The sequence below is a fragment of the Accipiter gentilis genome, chromosome 4 (genome assembly GCF_929443795.1).
Source record: "Accipiter gentilis chromosome 4, bAccGen1.1, whole genome shotgun sequence".
In the NCBI taxonomy this organism is placed as follows: Eukaryota; Metazoa; Chordata; class Aves; order Accipitriformes; family Accipitridae; genus Astur; species Astur gentilis.
Genome location: NC_064883.1, coordinates 42,343,383 through 42,367,843, shown reverse-complemented (window position 1 = coordinate 42,367,843; position 24,461 = coordinate 42,343,383). Strand labels below are relative to the sequence as shown.

At 45.5% G+C, this 24,461-nt stretch overlaps 1 protein-coding gene and 1 long non-coding RNA gene across 3 annotated transcripts in view; one reads left to right on the top strand and one right to left on the bottom strand.

Annotated features, from left to right (window-relative positions):
* Positions 1-1,126: 1,126 nt before the first annotated feature.
* Positions 1,127-2,333, bottom strand: LOC126038054 (uncharacterized). Its single transcript, XR_007505865.1, has 2 exons — positions 2,051-2,333; positions 1,127-1,305 (listed from the first exon to the last, which is right to left on the bottom strand). It is a non-coding gene; the product is annotated as an uncharacterized LOC126038054 (long non-coding RNA).
* Positions 2,334-2,834: 501 nt separating this feature from the next.
* Positions 2,835-24,461, top strand: part of OXSR1 (oxidative stress responsive kinase 1) — a 94,568-nt gene continuing 72,941 nt past the window's right edge. For both annotated transcript variants that reach the window (XM_049799139.1, XM_049799138.1), the window contains exons 1-2: positions 2,835-3,108; positions 22,326-22,438. In XM_049799139.1, the coding sequence (XP_049655096.1) occupies positions 3,039-3,108; positions 22,326-22,438 (183 nt within the window). In that variant the 5' untranslated portion in view covers positions 2,835-3,038. The remainder of the gene's footprint in view (positions 3,109-22,325; positions 22,439-24,461) is intronic.

Sequence of the window (24,461 nt, the reverse complement as noted above, 5' to 3'; positions counted from 1 at the left end):
GGAACACCAGCCCTGGGGACATCAGTGAAATGCAGGTGTCAGAAAAAAGCCTTTACTCTGCAGCAGAATCAACAGGAGGAGGGCACTGCCTACTCTAATCACCGTGGTGTTTTACTCAAAGTCAAAAAATACGGGACACCCAGCTCTGAGACTTTTTCTTAGACTGCAGCCTTCCTGCCTGAAAGACGTCTGAAGTTTTTCCACTTCTCAGTCTCCCCTAAAGCCTGGTCCAGAGCAGAGGTGGATACACACCAGGAAACGCTTCAGATTTCTACTAAAATTTCTTGTTATTGCAACAAACCACTTGATTCAGCAGCACCACTTCACAGGCTTTTTTAAAAATAGAGGCATTGCCTCTGCCCTGAAGAGCTTACAACCTACATGAGACAGACAAAGCAAATCAGGAAAAGTAGGATGAGCAGAATATTAACAATGAAACAGGAGAAGGTGCTGCTTGGAGATCTGAAGGGGGCTAAGGATCAAGATCTTCAAGGAAGCCAGCTCCATTTTTTCATCCCTCATCAGACTAGGATTGAAACAACCAGTTGGATGAATGAATGGAACAGCAATGCCTGACTTCTAAGGGATTCCAAATGCTGAGTTTCTTTAAAAAACAACACAAAATTTGTGGGATCCGGATTCTGTGTGAATGAGATTTTGGTTTAAAAATGTGGAGATGAATTTTTCACTGCAGAGCTGAAAAACTAAAATATGGCATTCCTCTGTGTATGCTTATGTGGCCACTGGTGGTCTTGTCAGTGCACATTTTAAATTTTAATTTCGATCAAAGTCTGTGCTAATTCTTAAAGAACAAGGCTCATTGTGGACCTAATCCTGCCCCATTGATCTAAATCAATACAGTTTTAACATTGCCTTCAGGGGGAGGATTTTTGGCCCAAAGTTAAGAGAATTCAAAATATGGTTCTGACTTTAAAAACACTGTGGTAAAATTAAGCATATATAAGTCTCTTTTTGTTGTTGATGCCTGGCTCAGATCCATTTCTAACATGCTGTTAGCTATCAGAAATATGACACTGCCTACTCGGGTGCATGCTCTGGGGTAAAACCTGTTTTTAATTGCTATATAAACTCCTTTTATGACATAGTTAAAAGATCACAGAGACAGTTTCGAGCAGTAATTAAAGCATATGTAGCAAATATTAAAAATCGCTCATCAGAGGAATGTTTAACACAGACATGTAAGAAAAACAAACAGCTTTTCAGCTGGAAGTTCTGCCTTATGACAGAGAGCATCGTTGTTGAGTGCCCGCACAGCAGCGAGATGGGACTGTGGGCCTCTTGCTTCTGTAAGACAAAAAAAGAGCAGTCGGAAGGAGTCAGTGTCCTGCGTTAGGTAGCGCAAGAGAAAATACTGGCGTCAGACCATGCATTTGGCAGGGTACCGTGGCCCTCTACAAAGCCTGGTTCATCAGAGGCATCTCAGGAATTTGTCCTAATAAGCTAAAAATATGTATAACTGATGTTCTTTGACTCACAGTAGTGCCTGACATCAAGCTACAAGAACAGTGACTGGCAAAGAAGAATAAAACCTGATACAGAAATGCCCAGTCAATTCTGATGATTACTATCATGCCTGGCAATAGCGAGATGCGCCATTTTATCTATTTTACGTTGGAAGAAAAAATAGATTCCCAAACTGCAAACACTTTAAACCTAAATATATAGGCAGCAGCCTCCGTGGGTTCATGGCACCAGTTAGCCTCATATTCCTCTCTCTTTTAATCTGGTATTTTTTTTCCCCACTGACCACCAGATGTACTCCTGAATGCATCCAGATCAACAAAGCTCCAGCTACGGACTTGTGGGCCATGAGCGATAGGATAAGGGTGTCGGACATATCCACGAATGTTGACATTGCAGCTTGGAGCAAGCCGAAGCATCCAGCAGCTGGGAAACTGGAGAACTGCTTATCCTCAGAGATGGCAAAGAGAAACCCAGACCTCCTGATCCCTCCATACCTATCGTAACCCCGGGACCTATTTTTAAACGTGGAATGTGGATCCCGAAGCGCCTGGGCCGGGCTCCACACCTGCTCACTGCAGGGCTGCAGCTGGTGGGGAAATGGGAGGCTGGAGGCAGCGGCTTGTCCCTCTTTGCCTCAGGATTAAAACGTCCCTCCCTGACCAAACCCGGGCAAGGCCACGCCATGGCTTTCCACCCTCCTGTCCGGTGGGTTCCCATGTCTCCAGCTCACCACCGAGACACCACGGGGCTGCTGGCACTCTGCGCCCGGGGCCACCTCCCACCCGCCAGGCTCCGAATCCCCCTCACGGCAGGCCCAGGCCCAGGCCCAGGCCCAGCCCGGCCGCCCCTTCCCGCCGCTGCCCGGCCTTCGCTCCCAGCCCCGACCAGAGGCCCCTCAACCGGAGGGACCCCCTCAGCAGGACCAGACGCGACTGACAGCTTCCCTCTCCAATAGGAGCTGCGGATCGGGCAGTTGGCAGCCAATCGCAGCCCGCGGTGGGTCTTAAACCAGCAGCCCCTCCCGCCTCTTGGCTGAGGGAGGGGAAGATGTGGGGCAGCCGCCATCTTGTGTGTGGCATCCCCGCCCTTGCCTTTCTCCTCCTCACGGACTTCCCCCCTCCGCCGTCCGCTTTCGGCAGCCCCCCGTACCGGCCCGTCCCCCGAGGCCGGTGGCGGCAACCGACTAAGCCGTGGTGTGGCGGAGGCGGAGCGGGCGCCACGCTCAAGATGGCGGCGGGCGGTGCCCTCCCCCCGCTTGCAGTGGGCGGGGCGTAGCGGGGCGTGGCGTGCGAGCGGCGGCGTGCGCGGGTGACGTCAGGGCGCTCTGGGCATGGGCAGGTGGAGGGAGCAGCCAAAGTTTGGCCGGCGGTAGCGGCGGGCGGCGGCGGAGGCGGCCGAGTTACGGGTGCTGCTGCCGGCGGGGGCTCGGCTGGGGGTCGGGGCAGCCGGGCCGCTCGGGGCAGCTCAGCGCCTCTCCGTTCCCTCGGTTCCCTGCGTGGCGCTCCCCCTCGCGGCGCGGAGGGCGGGCGGGCGCGGCGCGGTGCGGCGCGGCCATGGCCGAGGACCCCAGCGCGCTGCCCTGGTCCATCAACAAGGATGACTACGAGCTGCAGGAGGTCATCGGTGAGCGGCGGCGGCGGGGGGGGGACGGGGATCCTCGGCTCCTTCCCCCGGCGTCTGTGCGCACCGCGGGGGGGGTATCCCCTCGCTTGAGGATGGGGGGGTATGTGTGTGTGTCTCGGCTGAGGGAAAGGGGGGGGTGTCCTGTCACCCCTCGACTGAGGGAAGGGAGGGGGGTGTCCTGTCACCCCTCGACTGAGGGAAGGGAGGGGGGTGTCCTGTCACCCCTCGGCAAAGGGGGGGTGTCCTGTCACCCCCTCGGCTGAGGGAAGGGAGGGGGGTGTCCTGTCACCCCCTCGGCTGAGGGAAGGGAGGGGGGTGTCCTGTCACCCCCCTCGGCTGAGGGAAGGGAGGGGGGTGTCCTGTCACCCCCCTCGGCTGAGGGAAGGGAGGGGGGTGTCCTGTCACCCCCCTCGGCTGAGGGAAGGGAGGGGGGTGTCCTGTCACCCCCCTCGGCTGAGGGAAGGGAGGGGGGTGTCCTGTCACCCCCCTCGGCTGAGGGAAGGGAGGGGGGTGTCCTGTCACCCCCCTCGGCTGAGGGAAGGGAGGGGGGTGTCCTGTCACCCCCCTCGGCTGAGGGAAGGGAGGGGGGTGTCCTGTCACCCCCCTCGGCTGAGGGAAAGGAGGGGGGTGTCCTGTCACCCCCTCGGCTGAGGGAAAGGAGGGGGGTGTCCTGTCACCCCCTCCGCCGTCAGGGAGTGAGATTGTGTGCCCCCACCCCCCAGCGATACATGTGTGGGGAGGGTGTGAAGGGGGTCTGCCCCTCTACCCCGAGGGGGGTGTGGGTCTGGGAGACCCCTTCACTTGAGGGGGTGGGGTCTGCCCAGCCCTACCCCCCCCTTCACCTCCTAGGGGGTGTCTCTGGGTCCGGGTCCCCCCGCCGTGGGGTGTCCGTGTTCAGGGAAGGGCTGGGTGGGGGCCGGCCTGGGGCTCCGCTTCTGCAGCCTCTCCGTGGGCTGCGGGGGGGGTGGGGGTCTGCTGGTCTGCTCCCCCTCCTCACGGGTGTGTGGGACCCACAGAGGGCGGACGTGGGTCTGCCTCACCCGCAGCAGAGACATGGGGTAATTGTGGGAGGGGGTCTCATCTCCAGCCTCTGCTTCCCTTTTCTGCACAGGGGTGTGCGTATCCTCATGGCAGGGTGAGCAGGCACGGAGCGGGACAGGGTCCGTCCACGCTGTGGGGGCTCTTCTGTCCACCCGTCAGCGTGCGAATCTGGATGCGCTGGGCGTGAGGCGGTCTGCAGGAGCAAACTCCACAGCGTAGGTGGGATCTGTCCTTCTAGGGTACCCCCATTCATTCTGGGGGGGGGGGGGATGACTCCTCTCTTAGCAGTTTTGGAGCCCCACGTTGCTTTGGTCTGTGCAGGGGACAGGGACGGGGCGTTTAGTGCCGCTGAACAAGCCTTTTATCCTGTTTTTTTGCTGCTGCTGTGAATTTTCATTCATTGTCCTCACAGCTCGAGGCCCCAGCCCTTGCTCTTTCCATTAAATGATTCCCCCCCTCTGCCACTCTCTCTTGACTTTAAACTGCACGGTTACCAAAGACCTCCCGCTGTGCTGATTTATTGGCTGTCTCAACCATTTTGTTGGGGTGTGTGTTTTAGGGATATATTGCTCTAGGGTGAGTATGTGACACATCTGAGGTGGTGCCACAGGTGACTCTAAGGTCAGTGCCTGCTGTCTCGCTCTCCGGAGGCATGAAATAAAGCAGGAGGCGGCAGGGCAGGCTCCTGGCCAAAGGCTTTTAGGAAGGAGGTTAATTTTTAGAGTAATCTTTGTGGAGTGCTTTTATTTGAAGTTTATAAATGACATAGCGCTATCATTCCCAGGCCTTCCATCTCTGCCTCATGGGGAGACTTGTTTTCTGTTAAGGAGGGTGGGAGAGTTTGTGAAAATGCTGTTTTAAGAGATTAAATTCTTGGCATTGTTTAAAAGTAGGAAGGAACTAAAGCTGTGGAGGGGGGGGGGGGGAAATCCTTCTGGAAATCCCTGTTGCTCTGTGGGATCAGGCTTTGTCCTCTCCCTTTGCTTAGTGGGAGCAGCTGTGCTTTAGGCAGGAGACAAACTCCCTGTAAAGATGGGGAAGGTGTAATCGTACAGATCAACCCTTTAAACCTCCTTTGCAAAATGCGCCCTGGGGAGGATGATGTTCAGCCTCTTTGAGGAGCAGGAGATAAAGGTGCAGGGAGGAAGGGGGAGAACATGCCACCCATTTCCCGGGGGAAGGAAACTGTATCCATGTGTGTAAGAAATGTTTTTTTCCTTTGGGAGCCTGCAAAGGGGTGCTCTGGTAGCACAAAGCAAGGATTTGAGCTCGAGCGTCCAACGACAGGAGCGAACAGGACAATCTGCCTCTTTGTAGCTGGGGAACAGGGTGGGATGGGAACAAAAGGGAATGTAAATGCACTTCTGCTCTTAGGAGAACTTGCTGCTGGGGACGCACATCCTACAGCCTCAAAGTATTACGAGCAGCACAGAGATGTGTCATTGTTTCACGCTAACTGACAGAGCTTGGAGAGAAATCAGGAAATAAGTATTTAATTTCTTCCGTATAGTTTCCCTGTCCCTCTGTAAACTGTGTTTCTGGACGTTGCCTGCTCACTGAATGATTGTGTTGGCATTCTGGTGTGTGATGGAGTGTACACTGAAATGTGTATATTGCAAACATATGGTTTCTCTTTTTAACTGTCCCATCCCCCGCCCTCCCCTTACTCATTTCAAACATTGGTGTGTCTGCTAGTGTCCTGGATGGAGATGTGACTCAAGTTTCCTAGCATGTATATGATTTGTGGGACAAAATGTCACTGTGTTAACTGAGCTGGACTGCAATGCCTCCTGCTTCATGTCTCCTGTAAACCTCAAGGGTTGTGGGTTTTTGGTTTGTTGGTTGTTTTTTTTTGAGCTCTCTTTACTTCTGTAGAGCTGTAAAAGTCTTTCAGCAGGGAACAAAGAGACGTCCTGGTGTGGAAAGAGTTGAACCTTGCACTGGTGCTTTTAAAGGATTTAACTTGTTTCCTGATGAAAGATATTGCTCTTTACATTTAGAGTCCAACATTCAGTAGATTACCAGCTCAGCTATTTTTCCACATCAGAATAAAGGAAATCGATGTGTAGTCCAATTCATGAATTTGTGCTGATTTTGCCTGGAAGTAGCCATATGTGGCTTTCATTTGACGTGGATGGCTCCATACTGTTCTGGTGCAGGAATTGGAAGAGCAAGTTTTCTGCCTGCAAAGGGAACTCCTGTAAAACTGCCCTCCTGATTCTGGCTAATACTAAAAAAAGGATTACTCAGCACTGGGAATGACTCATGCCATTATAAAGGTATGGATTAATGCCTGCATTTATTATGCTTGGTTAGTGTTAGTAACTGCTGAGTACCCTCCTTAGGTGAGATAACTTCTGTTCCACTGAGTCAAGGAACCTTGCTCAGGATCAGAACCTGACTTTCATTTCAAAAAAGGATAAAATGGAGGTGGGGTAGAAGAAGCAATTTATAAAGCATTTCTGTGAAATGTACCCCCAGAGTAGCAATTGTCTTTGCAGGTGAATACTGCCTCTGGAAACATCTACATTTTCATCTAAAAAGAAAAGTGTAATCTGTGCTGGTGGTTGTGAAGGTGGTCTTCTAAGCGTGGATTGCATATAAATCATGGCAGTTGTCTTTTTGAAGCCTGAAAAAAAATTCGACCTCATACTGCTTGTGCTGATCAGATATTTGCACATGCAGGTTCCCTTGGATCTCACAATTCCTGTTGGAAATGCTGGTAGCGGTAGTGAAGATGATTGGAACTGGGTCATTCTCATTTTGCTACTTTTTTGGAAAGATGAGAGCCGCGCTGGCTGTGGCTGTTTGATTTAGGAGCATCCTCTTTGCTGTGAACAGTCTGTGCCAGAAACAGAAGATAAATTAGCGGTGGGAGTGCTCCCTTGCTCTGTTCCTGTGCCCTTTCTCCCCTGACAGATTCCTTCATAGCAATGAAGACGGTGCAGGCTGTGTGAACAGATGTGGTGGGAGTTTCTTCTCCCCTCAGAAATCAAGCTTAAATTGAAAATTGAAGTCACCATTTACTGAATGATTAGGGTTTTTAGTGACTGCGGTTTGTGTAGCTTTTGAGTTGGGCTTTGCCTGTGAACATGCTGATCTTTTGCAGTTGAATATTTAGATTCCTAGCCACGTTTTTTCCAAGCTCAGCATGTGAGTGTATGCATGCCTGTGTGGCAGAAACTTTCTTTTGCAGGCATAGGGGAACCTCTTAGAATTAAGATTTCTGCTTCCCCAAACTTTATCAAAACATTTGTGGTCACCCATCTTGTATTTGGTAGAAATCGCAAATACTGAAAAAGCATGGCCATTGGAAAAGAGCAGCCTGTAAGTACTCATCAGGTGCGATTGAAATCTTTAGATGTAAAAACCAGGCTGGAATGGGAGGCTCTTGTCCAATGATTACTGTTTAGGTTTCTTTTTTGAAGCGTGGTGTTGATTTTTACCTCCGAGTCTTATGTGCTAGCTGCAGCCAGTTTCATATGCCTAACTATTTAAAACCCATTCAAGAAAAATGTTACACTCTATAAAATATAACTGCTTGAGAACTAAATTGAGCGTTTAGACTTCAGTCTTCATGCCATATGTTTTGTTTTAGCATTTCCTCGCGGATTCCCACTCCTCTCCCCCAGCCTAGCTAAACAAAATTGATTCCTACAGCGTATTCCCAGTATTCAGGCTGGTTAATTCATTTGAAGAGTTGCTTTTTGTGCTCATTTGTAGACTTTTTCCACTTGAAGTTGGTAGAAAAGCCTTTTCGTTGTTTTATATTACGTTAAAGCTTATATAAAATTAACTTTGGGCAAATGTAGATCTGTTAAAAAAAAATAATGTCAGCAGTCATTCATAGTACTTGGTCTGCTTGAGCACTGAAGTGAGTAATGCTCAGTACTGCAGTTTCTCAGCTGCTTGAACATACACAAATATATCTTGTGTATTCCATAGTGAGACTGAATAGCCAGGGTACTCCTGCATCCAGGCTAGCTTTCCTTTGAATACTTCCTTGGCGCATCTCATTTCTTCAAGACCTTTGATACCATTGCTCTACCTGGATAGGACTAAATTCAGTCGATCTTCACCTCTTGGGAAGTGAAAGCAAAAGGTGTTTAGTTGTGTGTGTCTTTGTTTAGTGTTTCTGTTGTTTGCTCTCTGGTAGGAAGGAGGATGAAATGCACACTAGGAAGCAGATTTAGGACACACAAAGCCAAGTGGTGGTGAAAGAGGCTGGCTGGGAAGGATACATTTTTGTTATCGAAGTGGTGTGGCTGCTTTTCCTGCTGATTTGAGGGGAGGGCAGAGAGGGTTCCCACTGCTTTCAGCTATTCTGGGGTATTAAAAAAACCCACCCATATGGGGTGTTTCACGTGGAAGTAGTTCACACTTTCCCATGTTTGGTTTCTATGTGGCAGTTGCTTCCAGTACTGCTAGGAACATGATAAATGTTTAACACTTTAATTTCTCAAGAATACTATTTAAATAGTTTCAATTTAATGCAAATATCTTGGCTAGTGCTGGGAAACTTGGGTGTGCTGTGCTCCTGAGCACACCTGAGGGGTGCATATGCTGGCTGACAAATGCACGTCTGGGAGGCTTCTTCCTTCTGCAACTGATGAAATCTTGGAGAGAATCAGCTCTTCCCCAGAACATTTGTCTATTTAAACTTGGCAGCATCTATTTTATTTCTGAGTGTTAGCAGCTTGCCCACCAAGTCCATGTCTGGAGATGTAATCTTTTACTAAAAGTTGGAACTATTTAAAATGATGGGCAGTAACACTGGTTCTTATTGCTAATTGTGTTAGCGAATTGCGAAAAACAGCTTTTTGGTCAAACTTTCTTGGAAGATTTCCCCTAAAATGCATGATATCCATCATAAATCTCTGTAGCAGTAAATTTAGCTGTGGACATGCTAATGGAGTGCTTGTAAACTCGGTGTTATTAAGCTTTCTTAATAGGGAGAGACAGACTTGAGAGCTTTGTGGGTGTGGAAGAATAGCTGTTGGAGTAGTGGAATTTGGCATTGCAAAATCTTTGAAATATCAGGATCCTGGGACTTTATAGATGAGTTTAGCCTATTACCCTGCACTCCCTTTAGAATCAAACAACAGAGATGCAGATATGAAGAACTTGGCTCTCAAAGTTGCTCCAGTTTCCTGTGACTTCACCTAAGGGAGTTAGCCTTGACATTTATAAAAAAACATTAAACTCTGTCTATCTTTCTGGCAATCATATGGGAAACTTGGAGGCAGGGTTAGGTCCCTGCCTGACAGGCAGTCCAGGCTCTTTACCAGAAGGTCGTCTCTCCTGGTCTATGAGAGGAGAGATGTGGTATCTCTGATGTACAAAATAATGCATATGCTAATGAGGGGAGCCATCTAAGAACAAAATCAAACTTGTCTGACTTGAGTAAGACAAGATCACTGTAACAAATGGTGTAAATACAGCTAAATGACAACAGGGATACAGGTACCTGACTAGGTCCATGATACAGCTTCAGTATTTCTCATGTTCCTCTTGTGCATGAATACAAACGAAGAGACTGACCTTAGTGTGGGATTCTGTCAACCTTAATTTGGTCCCTTAGGTTATCTGGGTGCATAGTTTGCTTTGAAAGACCACTCATGCGTGGGGTTCTCATATTAATCATCACAGCCGGCATATTCCTTGTTTTTAACCATATTATGTGGTCCCATCACATAGTACAAGCAGGTAGGGATTTGTGGTGATCCAAGTGCAAAAAGGAAAAAATCTAGTATTTCTTTTCACCCCTACTCAATAGCTACAACATCCAGCAACTTTTTTTTTTTCCAAGTCCTTTCTTTCACCACTCCTCAAGGTTCTTAAAGTTTGTTTTTTCCTGATGTGCGTCACTGCACATAGAATTTTTGCTTAACACAGATTTTTCTTGCACTTAAGAGAAATTCCACCCTGGAAAAAAAAATAAATAATTGGTTATGTAGCAACCTCCACCAAACTAGAGTTGTAACATGTCTTGCAAGGATTTCTTAGACCTCTTTGGTTCTGCATGCTGAGAATTCTGCAGGGGACAGCTGTCTTCAAGTCTTAAAGGCTTCATAGATGCCATCCGTGAAAGAAGTACAGAGTAAATTCAGAGCACTGATTCACTTTCTCACCAAATCGCCAAATTAGCCGAATCTTCCTTCTACCTCCCATCCATTAAAGTTTTATACAGCTTGTACTACATGCTTGTGAAACAACACTTTCAAACTCTTGTAACTCAATTGAATTAAAATGCATTTTTGAGGGAATATGGAAAAGCTCTTCTGAATGAAGTTTTAATTTCTAGCCAAATTTCAATTTTCTGCTCCACCCGTTTTGTCTTGAGAGCTACTGAGTTGGGGGCAGGGGAGAGAAAAATTTCTTCTTTTGTTTCATTTCACTGTTTCATGCTAAACTGACTTTATAGCATTCTCCCAAATGGATATTTCCTTCAGACAGGAAATGAGCCTATGTAAATTCATCCTGGAGAGAAAAGGTATGAACAGCTGTTAAAGAAGAATAGTGTGAGTTGAAATACTTCAGTGATTGTCTCTTACTGTAGTAAATTCTCCTTGGGTTTTGCCAAAATTTTACCGCTTTATAATCATGGATGGTAATTTAAGCATAAACTTTACTCTCTTTACTGCTAGCACCTTGCTATTAATAAAGCTGTGTGGGAGGATGTTCTGTTTCTTTTTCATCCATCCACAGAATTGTTAATTAACTTAAAACTGCAGAGTGAAATTTTGACCTTGAGTACCCCACCTCGCTTCTGGTGAGATCTGACAGAGCATGTGGCTTGTCCTGTGGTATCCTCTGCTAGCTTATTGGGTGGAAGAATTTAGGTTGCCTTTCATCTTAGAGCAGAGTTAATTGACAAATTTTGCAGTTCTGTAGAGGGGAGAGTGTTGTCAAGTAGGAAAATGTTCTAAAAAACTAGTTGTGAACATGGAACTGTATTGACATGCTTGTGGTCAGGGTGTGTCATTATTGTATATTGTGGCAATTCAACAATTTCATCCTAAACATTGGATGAAAGCTCCATAATTACTGTTGGACAGGATGTGCATTTTCATTTTTGATTTGGCTGAAGTTAGGCTCTTGCTCATTTCTGGTCTTCAGGAGATTGTAAGTCCATTTTCTTGGGTTCCAGGGTTTGTTCCAGCTCTTCTGAAAAGAAAGCTTTGAAAACAGTGCAGAGTGTAGTGGAAAATGATGGCATTTGGAAAGTGAGAGAGCAAGCTGATGGCTGTGGGATGGAAGCATTTACAGAATATTTTTTATTAAGAAAATTAGGTGGCCGTGCTCAGAACTGATACCTGTTAAGGTAAGTGGGGCAGCTGAAATAGCAGTCAGGCATTTCAGGCCATCTCTAGCTTCAGGCAGGCAACACAATATTAGGTTATCTTGATGGCTTAAAAACTCATAAATTAAAAACAGTGCTTCTTGTCATGGGGTAAACACCTTTCCTGCAAAATCCCCAGGGATAGATTTCGTTATGTCAATTTTCAGAACAAAAATGGAAAGCTACTGTCACTTAACTTGCTGAGATGCGGAGCCAGAAAAGACTCCCAGGGCCGTGGAGTCCAGTTCCCTGCTATAGCTGATGCCAAATTGTATAATCCCTACACCAAATTAATGAATACTTGTGTTTGAAATGGTGCATGGGGGAATTACAGGCACACGTTCTGTTAAACACTCAAACCTCTGTGTGACCCTGTCATCGCTGTATGAAACAGCTGCTTAATGGATTCCCTACGACAGTCGGAAGTAACAATGCCTTCTCTCTTACAGCATGTGTCTATAGCTTGTGTTTTTCTTACGCTGCTTGCTTTACATTCACTCTGTATCTGCAAGGACGCTTCCCAGCGAAGGCACGGGAGAGCTGCAGCTTGGCGTTTGTGCTGTCTCCTAACCTTAAACATGTCTCTGATTTGTGATTCCTTAAGACCTGCAAGTGGAAATTGAGTGTTATATGTCCTTGCTGGTAAGGACTTCACCTCCTAGGCCTCTTCTTTGTGAACCTCTTTCTGTCCCTTACCTTGTGAGGTAGGGCGCCAAGCAAGTTGAAAGCTAAGGCTGTTAAGTTCCATCCCTTCACTAAAGTAAAAATTGTCATTGAGGATGCCAAGTGCTGTCTAATAAATAATTTGATATTAACAGCTAAGAAATACCTTCGTATTGACTTCCAGCAGACTGTACTTCACGGGGAAAAAGTGTCTTGAGCATGAACTCTTTTCCTGTTGAACAACTCACCGATGCAAATCTCTATTTGAACAGCTGAGTGGCTGATGGACTAGCAGCCTGAGCATAGTTATTTGTCTAGTTCCTAAGGCTCAGGATGGTTCTCATTACTCATCTGGTTAAAGAATGTAATTTTTAACCAGTGGGCTAATCTTGTGTGCTGAACACACTAATAGATGCAGAAAAGACTTATTAGATCAAGCTATTCCCTGAAAAGAAAGGATAATAGCCTTGAAGAGAGGACATATCAGATACTTAAAAGCTTATTTACCTAAAATAACCTCTGTACTATCAAACATCTGCACTGTATGCAGACAGATTGTTCTGTTTAGTGGAATCCCGGCCAAATAAAATATCCTCTACAGTTGACAATTACATTTGAGACAGAGTTCAGAGATAAAGGTTGGGAGGGAAGAAAGGAGAATGCTGGCTTGGCTACTGTACCAGGGCTGTGTTTTGAACCTTGATAATACCTGATGACAGCCAACATGATATTTACGTTGCTGCATATACCATAAAGACAACTGACAGTGATTAAAAGGGAAGGATAAACCTTCTCCAGTAATATTGCTGTGTTTGGAAATTAGATGTTTGAGGCCTGCTTTCCATCGTGTAGAATTAACACTGCATAGCTGCAGTGCCCTTTAAATTAGCCAGAGATGTTGGCACGAAATCAAATAAATATAATTGGTTTCAAACTGAAAATCTAATTTAGGCATGCTAATAGCATCTTAAGTAAATGTGGCAGGTCACGCAGGACTTGTGTAACTGGCCCTTGGAGCTTACTGTAGTTACTGCCGTGGGGAAAATGGTCTCACAGGTGTTCCCCAAATCACCAGTGCACCGTGTGCAACTGGAGGGTGTTTGTATTTTCTGGTGAGGTTCTGATCACTTCCCTGCAGACTGCCAGTGTGTCAGTAGTGTGTCTGTCCTTTTCTTGAGGTGGGCTTCAGGTTAAATCATACCTGCTTAAAGGTATGATGGGGGTGTATGCTAGTTTGAACTAATTTGGGATATCCTAGGGGCTGCAGGAGGCTAGGTGTACAGTCAGCAGCAGCACCGCCTAGCACCCTCTCTTCCATGCTTTGGTGTTTGCAGTGGAAAGGTTGGGGAGAATATTGGATGGGCTGGTACTTGTCCCTGTTAATCCTTCTCTTCACTAATACCATCTGTGACCAGTGGCTTTTTCTCCTCTTTTTTTTTTTCCTTGCATCTCTTGTTCTAGCATAGAATCTGATGGCTGGGCAGCTGCAGCTCTTTGCTGTATTCAGTGCTGCTTGGTGGTAGGGAGGTAGCTGAAAGCCTGGCTCAGCTGCATGCACCATAAACCGGTGGCTGTAGGTGAAGCAGTTCATCGGCGAAATCAAACAGCAAAGTGACCCGGTGACACTTTCGTCAGATATCTTGCTGATGTGCTTTGCATGGCCAATCCTATTCCTCACTCTCTTCCAGTCCTGGCCTGTGTTATGTTGCCAGGCTGACCGTTTTCTCTCAAAACCTGTCACTTTGGTGCTTAGTCTGTAAAGATTCCCAACCTGAATGTTTGCCGAACATGGGAAAACAGATGACGTTTTTCTGTGTTCAGAGCCTAAGAGATATCGAAAGAGTTTTGAGAGAACAATGCTGCATGGGGTGGGGTGAAAATTTCCATAAGGTTCCCCTTCCTTTCCTCAGAAATCTTGGCATTGAGTCGTGCAGTTTACAGTAGCTAGATCTCTCTACAGCTTAGAAATAAGAGTAATTTATTTATAATGTAGAGTTTGACGGGGCCATGGGGAGATGTACCCAGCCATGGCTATTGCCTATCAGTTGCTGATGGCTCTGAAAATTGATATTGGACTTCTTACAAGTGAGAGGATATGGGTTTGTATTCCTCTTTTTGAGTTTGAGAACTGTATTAAAGACCTGGGCAATAAGTCTGCAGCATCGAGTGTTTCAGTATTGATGGACCACTGGAGGGGAGGCATGTCTATACAAGTGCTGGTAGCACTGTGTGATCTTTACTGGCTTACCATCGCTTTCCGCTGTACATGAAGCATTAGGAGTCCTGAGAAAGACATTGTCTTACGTGGACAGAAACCTCTGGCCTCTGAACGTGCTGCATGGTTTTCAGTGGTATTGTCAACAGTGAGAGCTCTCATCAAGATGGTGAATAATTCACTGTCAGCAAGTTTTATGTGCAGTTCAAATATTTTGGCTGTATTTCTAATTCAATAGTTGAGTTTCAGAAATCTGCTTCTTATTTTCTGAAATTCTTTGAACATACTGGATTAATGCTGGAATATTGTGTGTTGGACACTGCAGGTACTAACATGAAATGATTGAGTAAAGATTCTAAGGCTTTGGGGAAAACATGTAATTGAGTCTTAACAATATAAATCCCGTGTGTGTGCGGACCATTTGAAATAAATGGCCTCACAACTTGCACAGAATTGCAAACTGCTTGAGCTGTGGCTATACTGGAATAACTCCGTATCAGGAATGAGTGGTGGAAAGGTGTCTGGGAGTGAGCGTGGCTGTGTTGGTACAGCTCTTGGAGCTTCCTGGAGGTAGGTGCATGTCTGTACTCCCCATGTTACTGGGGTGGGGGGAGCTCTGCTCACTCTTGTGATTTTGTAGCTTTTTTGTCATCTTGGCCATGGATTGTGCTGCTGCTGCTTTAGTTTCCCACAGGCTTTCTAAGCAGGCACAGAACAAAACCGACGGAATTCTCCCTTACTGGTTTCGCTGTTGGGTGCAGTCTTTCGAACAGCAGCATTCAGAGTCGGCTTGCTGTTTGGGTTCGCTCTGAGGAGTGCTAGAAGCGCCAGAGTGGTCTTCTGCTGATTCAGGGCTGTAACTTCACTTCTAGCATCGTTAATATTTGCAATGCTCTTCCTGCAATACTGGGCTGGGTAGATGACACTTTCCTGTGAAAGCTTTCCCTTCACTATGGGTTAGCAGATTTTTTTCATCCCCTCTGTGGCAGTTCTAGGAGTATGTCTGAGTCCCATTACAAATTCCCTTTGGTTTTATTGCTGGTATTTGTAATTGTCAGTGTGGATTGCATCTTCCATTTTGTAGTAGGAAATTGACAAGTAGTGGGGAGATGGCTTGAAGAACTATGACTGTATTTAAGGACCATCAACATTGCATTACTTTATTCTTCCTGAATCCTGGGGCTTGCATCAGAAGACTTTTGACATCCAGTGGATTCTTCTTACCAGGTCCTGCTTGGGGAAACCGGTATTTCCATCCTGTACTGAGCTGGCTACAAATTTAAGAGTAGGCTTTTTTGCTAGCTTGTTTTTAGAAGAGGCTCATTCTTTGCGAGAGGGCTCCCTTCTCACCAGAAACCTCAAATGAGGTGGAGAAGATAGAGGCATAACTTTGCCTTCGTAGCAAATGGACCACACAATGCAAGATCAGTCTGAGTTTGCAATCTGGTGTTTAATGTCTGGTTTAATTAGATGTGTATCTGCCCTGTGCTCTGTAAGAGCACTTAAAAAATTCTATTCCTAGTTTTGTAGCTTCTTGTTTTATTGCTGTATTGTCCTTGGAACAAGTAACCACAGAGCAGGGCTCCCGCAGCTCTTTGGCATGAGGCTGTCAAAGAGTTGAAGCATCCAGAGATGGAGGTTACTGTCCCTGTGCCTGCAGTGGCAGGCGTGAATACTGAGTCTGTGTTTTAAAGCGTTAAAGGTCTCCTGGGCTTTGGGTGTCCTGTTTGTGTGATCTGGAGTGAGGACCGTGAATATCGCATCCTTGACCAAGAGACCTTAGCGTGTGTGTGTGATTCCACAACTGCTCGTTGTTATAGACGTGTAATCCGATAAAAAGATGTGGAGTGAAGCAAATGTGTCTACTTCTCTTGCTGCTTCTGCGGCTGATTCCACAACTGCTCGTTGTTATAGACGTGTAATCCGATAAAAAGATGTGGAGTAAAGCAAATGTGTCTACTTCTCTTGCTGCTTCTGCGGCTGATCACAACAGGGTGATTTCTTTGGTTGGTGTAGCCAGCAGGGTGCAAGACAAACCCTTTGAGAGATCACGCCAGAGCCCACAGGACATGGTTCTGAATTTTTATCTTTTTTTTACCTGAAACTGGATACCTGGAGCCTGAGAGCCATTGCTTGGTCCAGAGCAGCCTTGCAGGGAAGTGTTTTGTGTGCATTGTTCATAAGAGGAAAACCCGGGGGCACAATTATAAACAGAGCCTGCGTCACGAGCGGCTTTCTGGCACTGCGCTCCAGATAGTGGAGGATGGATTCCAGATCTTGCTTAAAAATAGAGAGCCTGTGTGTGTGCTGGAGAACGGTGAAAGAAGAGGGCAGGGTTGTGCAGAGGTGTTCAGCTGAGCATGGCCTAATGCTAAAGGAGACTTGAGAATATGACTTATGGGGGCAGGCTGGGAGAGCTGGGTTTCTTCAGCCTTAGAAGAGTGAGCTAAAGGGGGGATGTTGTTGCTGTCCTCAGCTATCTAGTGGGAAGTTACAGAAGAGATGAAGCTGGACTCTACAGAGGTGCATGGTGAAAGGCCATAGTTGTGAGTGATGTTGGGAAATCTGATTAGATAGTGCAATGGAAAAAAGCTTTCCATGTGGGTGGTCAAACACAGGACCAGCCAAAAAGATTGTAGAAATATCTATTGTTAAAGGTATTCAAAATTAGACTGAATTTTATGCTGAGGAACCTGATCTAACTTAGGATTTGGCCCTGCTTTCAGCAGTAGAGTGGACTAGAGGCCTCCAGAGGTTCCTTCTGACCTAAATTGCTTGTAACATTCACTTGACCCTGGAAGAGCGTATTTTCTCTAACAGGGGGCATTTGATACCACATTAAGATAAAGGCTGATGCTCCAAGACTGTTGTGGAAGATGTCCTCTGTTGATTGAAACAGCTTTGTGAGCAACTGAGTTACCTTGAGGGGAAATTTTCACATCTCCCAGGGTACCTGAAACTCACTTTCCAGTAGTGGGATGGATTTAAAGCTTGGGCAACACTGTTTTGTGAGCACTGTTTCTAGGTCACTACTTTAAATTGCAATGGCAATTTAGTGGGGGAATACTGTTCTAGAGCCAGGATGTGATGTTTGTCTTGTGACCATTTGGCATGACTGTTCCCATTGCTTAAGCAGTTATCTCTGCCAAAAGGACCTCTGGCTTCAATTGCATTTGCCTGGGAGGAGGCATCAGTGCAATTCATCCCAGTGTTACTGGGAAAGCTGCAATGTCCTTATGTGGCTGCAAAGATTCAGTTATCTTTGGAAACAAAGTGTGTATGAATATGCTGTGTCTTCAGGTCAGTCCTGTGTGTTTCCGCTCCTCCAAGTAGCCTTGAAATCATTGGTTCCATTAACTTTAACAGAGATCTTAGAGGTTTTTGTTTCTTTGTTTTGTTTTGTGGTTTTTTTGTTTGTTTAAAGGAAGCTTCATATAAGTTATGTGACAGCAAGTGACTGCAGATGAGGTGGCATCCAGTCTCCCTTGAAGGCTGGCAGTGGACTTCTGTGGGGAGTTCATCTGAACTTAAGGAGAAGTTCAGGCTGAAGCTCTGGGTGCTGAATGTACAGGGAGCATGGATCCAGGGGACCAGAGGAGTTAACGTGGAAAATAAGGCTTCAGTAACTGAGTGCTTGGGGAGTTTTTGGTTTGGGTTGTTTTCATCCTTTCAGAGGTTGGTTTTATTTCAGAAAGAACCATTTAATCGTAGAAACATGAAAGAAGCAAGGGTTAGAAAGGGTATGTTTTCCTCCTTAGGCAGTGTTTCCTAAAGCAGGTCGTGACCCTCTTATGCAGGAATTTTGCAGCTGCTATCCTAAGGGTTGGAACTGTATCTGAGAGCCTACAGAGGGAAAGCAGGGGGTATTAGACAGATCCTAATACCCACTTGGGGGTCTCTTTCCTCCCCCCCAGCCCTCAACAAAATGATCTGCTTTTCAGGAATAAAGCAGCAAGCATTTGGCTGTGCCCAGTTTTCATTGTTTTGCTAAGCTGTTATGCTGGAAGAGATTAACTAGGGAGTGAATTTTCTCCAAAAGCTGATCTTGAGGAAGGTGGAGGGAAAAGCCGCAGCACTGACCTTGATCAAAGCATCTTGAGGTGGGGAGCAAGCATGAACTGAGCACAGGAACATTAACCAGGTGATGCCCACAGTGTTGCAGCTGAGCAGTGTGTGGGACTGCAGTTGGCTCTGATCGCAGCAGATCTGTGTCTGCTGGGAGAGTTGGTTTAAGTTGTGCTACCATAGCACAAGCTACCCTTGTGTTTTTCTGCTCATTGAACGTGCTTGATAGCAGCTAGGCAAATCACTTCTCTCCCCACCTTTCCCCATGTATTTTTTACCTGCTCCTAAACTTTAAAAAAGTTCCTTGCTAGGCTTTTTCTTTTTCTCTCCATTGGTGTCATCACCTCTATCTATGTGTGTTTTCACTTAGCAATGCGTTAAGCATCCTTGCTGCAGCTTCTATCATTTTCCTTCTCTTGCCACCTTGGAATTCCATAAACCAATTGTATGGCTGCAAAGCCTGAAGTGGCCGTGTTGCTATGTTTTCTGTACTCTTCAAAGAAGCATGGAAACCCGTCTTTGTTTGGTCCCAGAAGCACGGCACACTGCTGCTGCTACCAAAGAGCAGCTTGCTTGTGGCACATCGTGCTGCAGCTTGGCTTAATCCTTGCTTGATACGCTTTTGAGATTTCATTGTTTCTCTATAATTAAGTGCTACAGAGGAGCTGAAAGAAATGACGAATTAGTGGGAGAGGGGGGAGTGGGGAGAGCAGGTGGTGATCGAACTGAAGAGAGCTGCCAGAAAAGTAGGAGCAGCAGGGAATTAAACGGGAGGAGTCTCGAGTTTGGATGATTCCCTGCCATGCGCCCAGAAGGATTTAGCCTGGGATTTCATTACTGTTCAAATAATGCCATACACTGATAACACATCAGGTCCCTGTAGGCTGGGGCATTGTCCAAACACTTAGTGAGAAGCAGTTTTTGCCCTGAAGTCCTAGCAAGCATCGATCGGGCAGGCTTAAGAACTGGGAAGGAGCTGTAGCATGCATTGTCCTGCTTTTAATTAGTCTACATCTATTGTTTCTGGCAGTAACATCTTAAAAAAAAAAAAAAAACAACCCATAAAGCCATTCTTTGTGTAGTCACTTGTATAAAACTCTGGACTTCACTGTCATCTTGTGAAACATTTGTTCTACAGTAGTGGTATTGTATCATGTCTGGACTGTAAGAACCATCTCTGACAGTCATGCTTACACCAACTGGGTTTAACTTGCACAGAAATCCTGGTGTGTCATGTTGTGGGGGGAACCAGATACATGCTGAAACTACTGAATGTCTGAGATATCCAGTCTTTGAGCACAGATGCTCTTATGTTGATAAAGATCATGCAGGTAGCTTTGGAGATGAAAATATGCACCACAAAACTAACTGAAGTGTGAAAAGGACAAAACAGTCCTCTGAGGTGCACAGGCATATATTCTTACAGCATCCGGCTTGGTTTTTTCAGTCTCCTTCCATAACTGTGCATCAAGACATCTGAAGAAGGAAATCATAATAGTGGTGCTTTGAATGTGTCAGCAGCAACATTTATTCCAGGTTCTAACTCTTTCCAAAGGAATGATACAGGCACAAGTGTTTGGTTTTTTTGTGTTTTTTTTTGTTTTTGTTCTGACTTCCAAAAGGCTGATGCTGTAGCGGGAGACCAGCAGTGCTAGGAAATGCAAACTCACATCTGCCTTTTGTCACCACTTCTGTATGCTCTGCTGCCTTTATCTTGAGTCACTTTGTGTGTTTTCACTTCCCCCCCCCAAAAAAAAAAAAAAAAAGGCAGAAAAATTGAGAGAAGCAGGTACTGGGTGGAGAGGAGCAGGTCAGCGCAACCCAGGATTCCCAGTGGGCGGGAATATCTCTGTGCTGGGGCTGCTGCTTTTGTGTTGGAGTCCTGCACCTGCTACCTGCTGGGCAAAGTGATCACAGGGAGTGTATGTGGAGGCTTGTTTTTGGGATGTTTGTCCCATGCTTAATGTTGTGTATTTCAGCCCTGCTTCTGGCAGTCTAGCTGAACTTGGCTGTCAAAACCTCCTCCCCTTGCTTTTTCCGAGTGCTTTTTGTTAAATGCCTGCCTAGACTATTCCATCATCTCATCCTTTGCTCGAGACTGTGCTTATGGCACTCAAACTTTGTTTTCAAAGTCCCTTGTAAATATTTGTGCCCCTATTGCTATCCTTTTCTTCCACCCAGGCTTCTCCTGGTAGCTTTGTTTTGCCCTGTGCTATGAATAGTCTCTGAAAATTAATATACGTGCAAGTAATAAATGGCCTCACTCTTGACATTCTTAAAAACCCATTTACTTCATGAAATATTACAGCTTTTGCAACCTTGCTGTTTTGTGCTCTGCACATAGCTGACTTCTGCCATTAAAATGTAAACTCTTTAAGTGCAGGGAATCAACTGGCAAGCTGATGCTATTGTCCGGGGTACACTTGCAATACCATATAAAGTGAAGTGAAATTCCTGTAGCTCCACTGTAGCAGGTACTGGTTGAAGGTTAGAGGAGCAGAGTCCCACAGTTCAGGGCTTTGTAATTTACTTCAACGTGACTCTGGATGGAGATTTTTCCTGTATCTTTCAGGGCTGGATTTCAAGCTCTTTCCCCCACCTGGCACTTTATTTGAGTCCAACTGTTACTTGGCGCAACTTGCTGCAAGAAGACTATTGATGGTGGTTGTAGGGAGTTTCAGTAGCCTTTGTCTGAAGATGAAATTGAAAGCTTTTTGCCCCCAGTTTATCTGGATGTACTACAAAAAAATATTTTGCAAAAATGTGCTTGACCTCTATTACAGAATCTGGAAGTAGTTTTTATAGTGTTAAGAATAGGAGAATCTGGTAAAATAGGAGTGTTACTCCAAAATGCAGAATAGCTGTTCTCCTCTCCCTCATCAGGCTCAAGAGTTATGCCCGAGATAATGAACAAAATAGCTGTGGTTTATTTTTAATAGTGGTTTTTTTTAGCTATTGGCAATAGGAAGTTCTTGAGCTGTTTTCCACCTATCCTGCCCCCTTTTTTATTAATTTGAATTTATTCCTTTCTAGCGAAGTGTGTAAATGCGGGGAACCAAGATGAAGGTAGAAGGTGAAGCAACAAGGTGTCCTATTGATGAGATGTGAATGTTGCAACTATTTCTGGAGGCCAACAAATACAGGCTTAACATTAACTAGATTTTAAGTCTCACTGTTGCAAACCACTTTTGATATCAAAGGATATGATATTTCTGAGCACTTTAAATCCAGAACTCTTATCCCTACTTCTAGCAGTTTGAACAACTGTACATTAAAATGTGATATTTTTGCCCTATTGGAATTTGAACGTTCTCAGGCTGTGGTTTTCAACCCAGACACTGAGGCAGTGTGCCACTATGTGAGAACTGGAGCTGAGCAGGCTTGAATGAAGGCTACCTCGTGTCTTTGCATAAAATGAGGAGAGACGAGAACAGCAATTAGTACATAAAAATATTTGAAAAATCTCATTAGTGTTGGTAGCAAAGACTGTGGCTTGTTTCGACACTTTGGGTGAACACATCAGGTTAAAAGTCTGTGTGACCTCAGTGGCCTTTCTTTTAAAAGCATACAAGAAGAATCACTCCTCTGTTATAAGTAAGTTGGAATCTGGAGGTTTTTTTTGTCTGCAGAGTTGTAATGATCCCTTGCAGGGATCATAAAGATCCACTTGTTTTCATTTGGTTAGCCCACCACTTCAGTGTTGCAGCTGAGCTGACATGCTGAGTTGCACAGACCTGGAGTGGAGAGTGTGTTTGGGGTTGCCTTCACTGGATTTTCACCTGGCTCTGCTGTCTTTACTAACTGGCACTTGTAATTTTGTTGTCTGCCCTCCCTTCCTTTCTGTTGAAGTCCTGTAAGATGATGCTAACTGTCTGTCTTTTTCACCCACAGGGAGTGGAGCAACTGCAGTGGTGCAGGCAGCCTTCTGCACTCCAAAGAAGGAGAAGGTGGCAATTAAACGGATCAATCTTGAGAAGTGTCAGACGAGCATGGATGAACTCCTGGTATGCAATCAAAATTGTCTGGGGAGTTGTATTTCAGTTAGCATAATCTCTGTGTTTGCTAAGTGCCTTAAACAACCTTTCTTTCAAGGCCCAGTTGGATGGGGCTTTGAGCAACCTGGTCAAGTGGAAGGTGTACCTGCCCGTGGCAGGGGAGGTTGGGACTAGATGATCTTTAAGGTCCCTTCCAACCCAAACCATTTTATGTTTCTGTGATTTCTTGAGGTGGGGTGAGCGTGAGGAGTCTTGACTGATTTCACTAGAGGCGCTTCAGTTGTCCTGGTTGTGGGACACAGTACTTAAAATGTTAAGAAGGTCAACTGTTGGGGAAATTCAGGCTATTTGTTTAGAGCTAAGCACTTTGTATAATCCCTTTGTTTTGAACAGAGTTAATGTGTGTAGAGCTGAGCTTCACACTTGCACAAGAGCTCTGCAGTTTGAGGGGGATCCAGAGCTACATGCTTCCAGAATCTTTGAAATTCAAGGGAATGGTTTCTTTACCTTTCCTACAGTTCTTTACATTATTTTTTTTCCCTTCACCTGTAAAGAGAAAAACTGAATGAATTAGCTCTTATTACTAATCTCTTTCTGGCAGGGGTTGAGGAAAGGCAGTGAGATGAGGCCTTGTACCACCTTTCCTTTTAAAGCACCTCTCTAGGATTTTTTTTTAAATCCTACCTGCCTGTCTTTCCACTTGCATCTTGACAGCTTCTGTAGTGTTACCTCAGGCACTTGTTTTGGTGATTGCAATTAAAAAGTAGAACAGAGACAGAATTCGGGAGTCCTGGCTAGCTCTATGCTTGTGCGATCCTCAGCAAGTCACTTGAAGTTCCAGTATCCATCTAGTGACCAATGCTACTTTTTCATTAGAGGTATCTGCAAATCTGCTCTTGTAAAGAGGAAAGGCTCTATCCAAGCTGCCACATTTTAGTGTGCCTGTGAAGGGTTGTGTGTAGGACTCCTAGGATGACCTGCGTTCAAATCCTCTTATGGCTCATGCTAGTGTAGGAGTTTGAGATCTCTTCCCTCTTCACAGTTGGTCTTTTTGTCCTGATATCAACCCTTGGTATTCTTTTCAAGTCTTTTATGTGATTTGTCTGTACTGCTCTGCCTCGGTTGTATTCCGAACTGTATTGTTGTGATGTAGTAAATGAGATTGTTAGTCTTTGAGTAACTGCCAATTTCAGCTAAAAGGGTTAGGTTCAGAAAGATACGCTGTGGAGACTTGGCATGTAATTTTAGATAAGTACTTCTAATTGTGTATTTTAAATCTCTGGCTGACCCATTCCTGACAATGATTTTTCTTGTTATGGGTAGGACTGCAATGGATTGCTGTTGTCAGCTCTCTTAAGCTTCCAGTTTTGTGACCAGATCTAGTGTGGATCCTTCTGCAGGCTTGTGTATGGAACTAGATATTCTTGAACTTAAAATCATGGAGAGGTGGAGGAGGCGGGGGGAAAGATGGTTCTGAGCTGTAGCAGATTCCTGGGGCAGTGGTTGCCAAGCTAGATGTGTTGGGTGAAAAAGTGTTATTCCTGGGTTTGTTCTGAATTTGTCTGTTTATTGGACATTGTTTCCCAGTGAGAGAGCCGAAAGGATGGAAACTGCAGATTTCCCTGCTCTCTGCTCTTACCTTCCCTACTTTATATCTTGTCTCCATATTTACTTCTTCCCCAAAGTAAATATTTACAAGACTGAAAAGCTTGAGGTCTCCCTTCATGGCAGCTTCCCCATTCAGTTTAATTACCTTTTTTGAGCAACAACTTGTTATTGCAGGATCAGGGTTTTTTGTCTTCCAAAAAACATAAATCTAAGTCCCTGCAGATACAGTGGTTTTAAGAAGCAAGTGCAAAGAGAAATACGATGAGTTCATGCTGGGGTATGTTATGCCCCCTCCTTGCTTTCTCCTCTTCCCCAATGCAGTTAAAAGCATGAACTTGGGCTTTTATTAGATCCATTATGCTTCTATTGCGCTCAAGGTATCTGAGCACAATAGTCAGCTTATGGTAAACTTTGTCTGACCCCA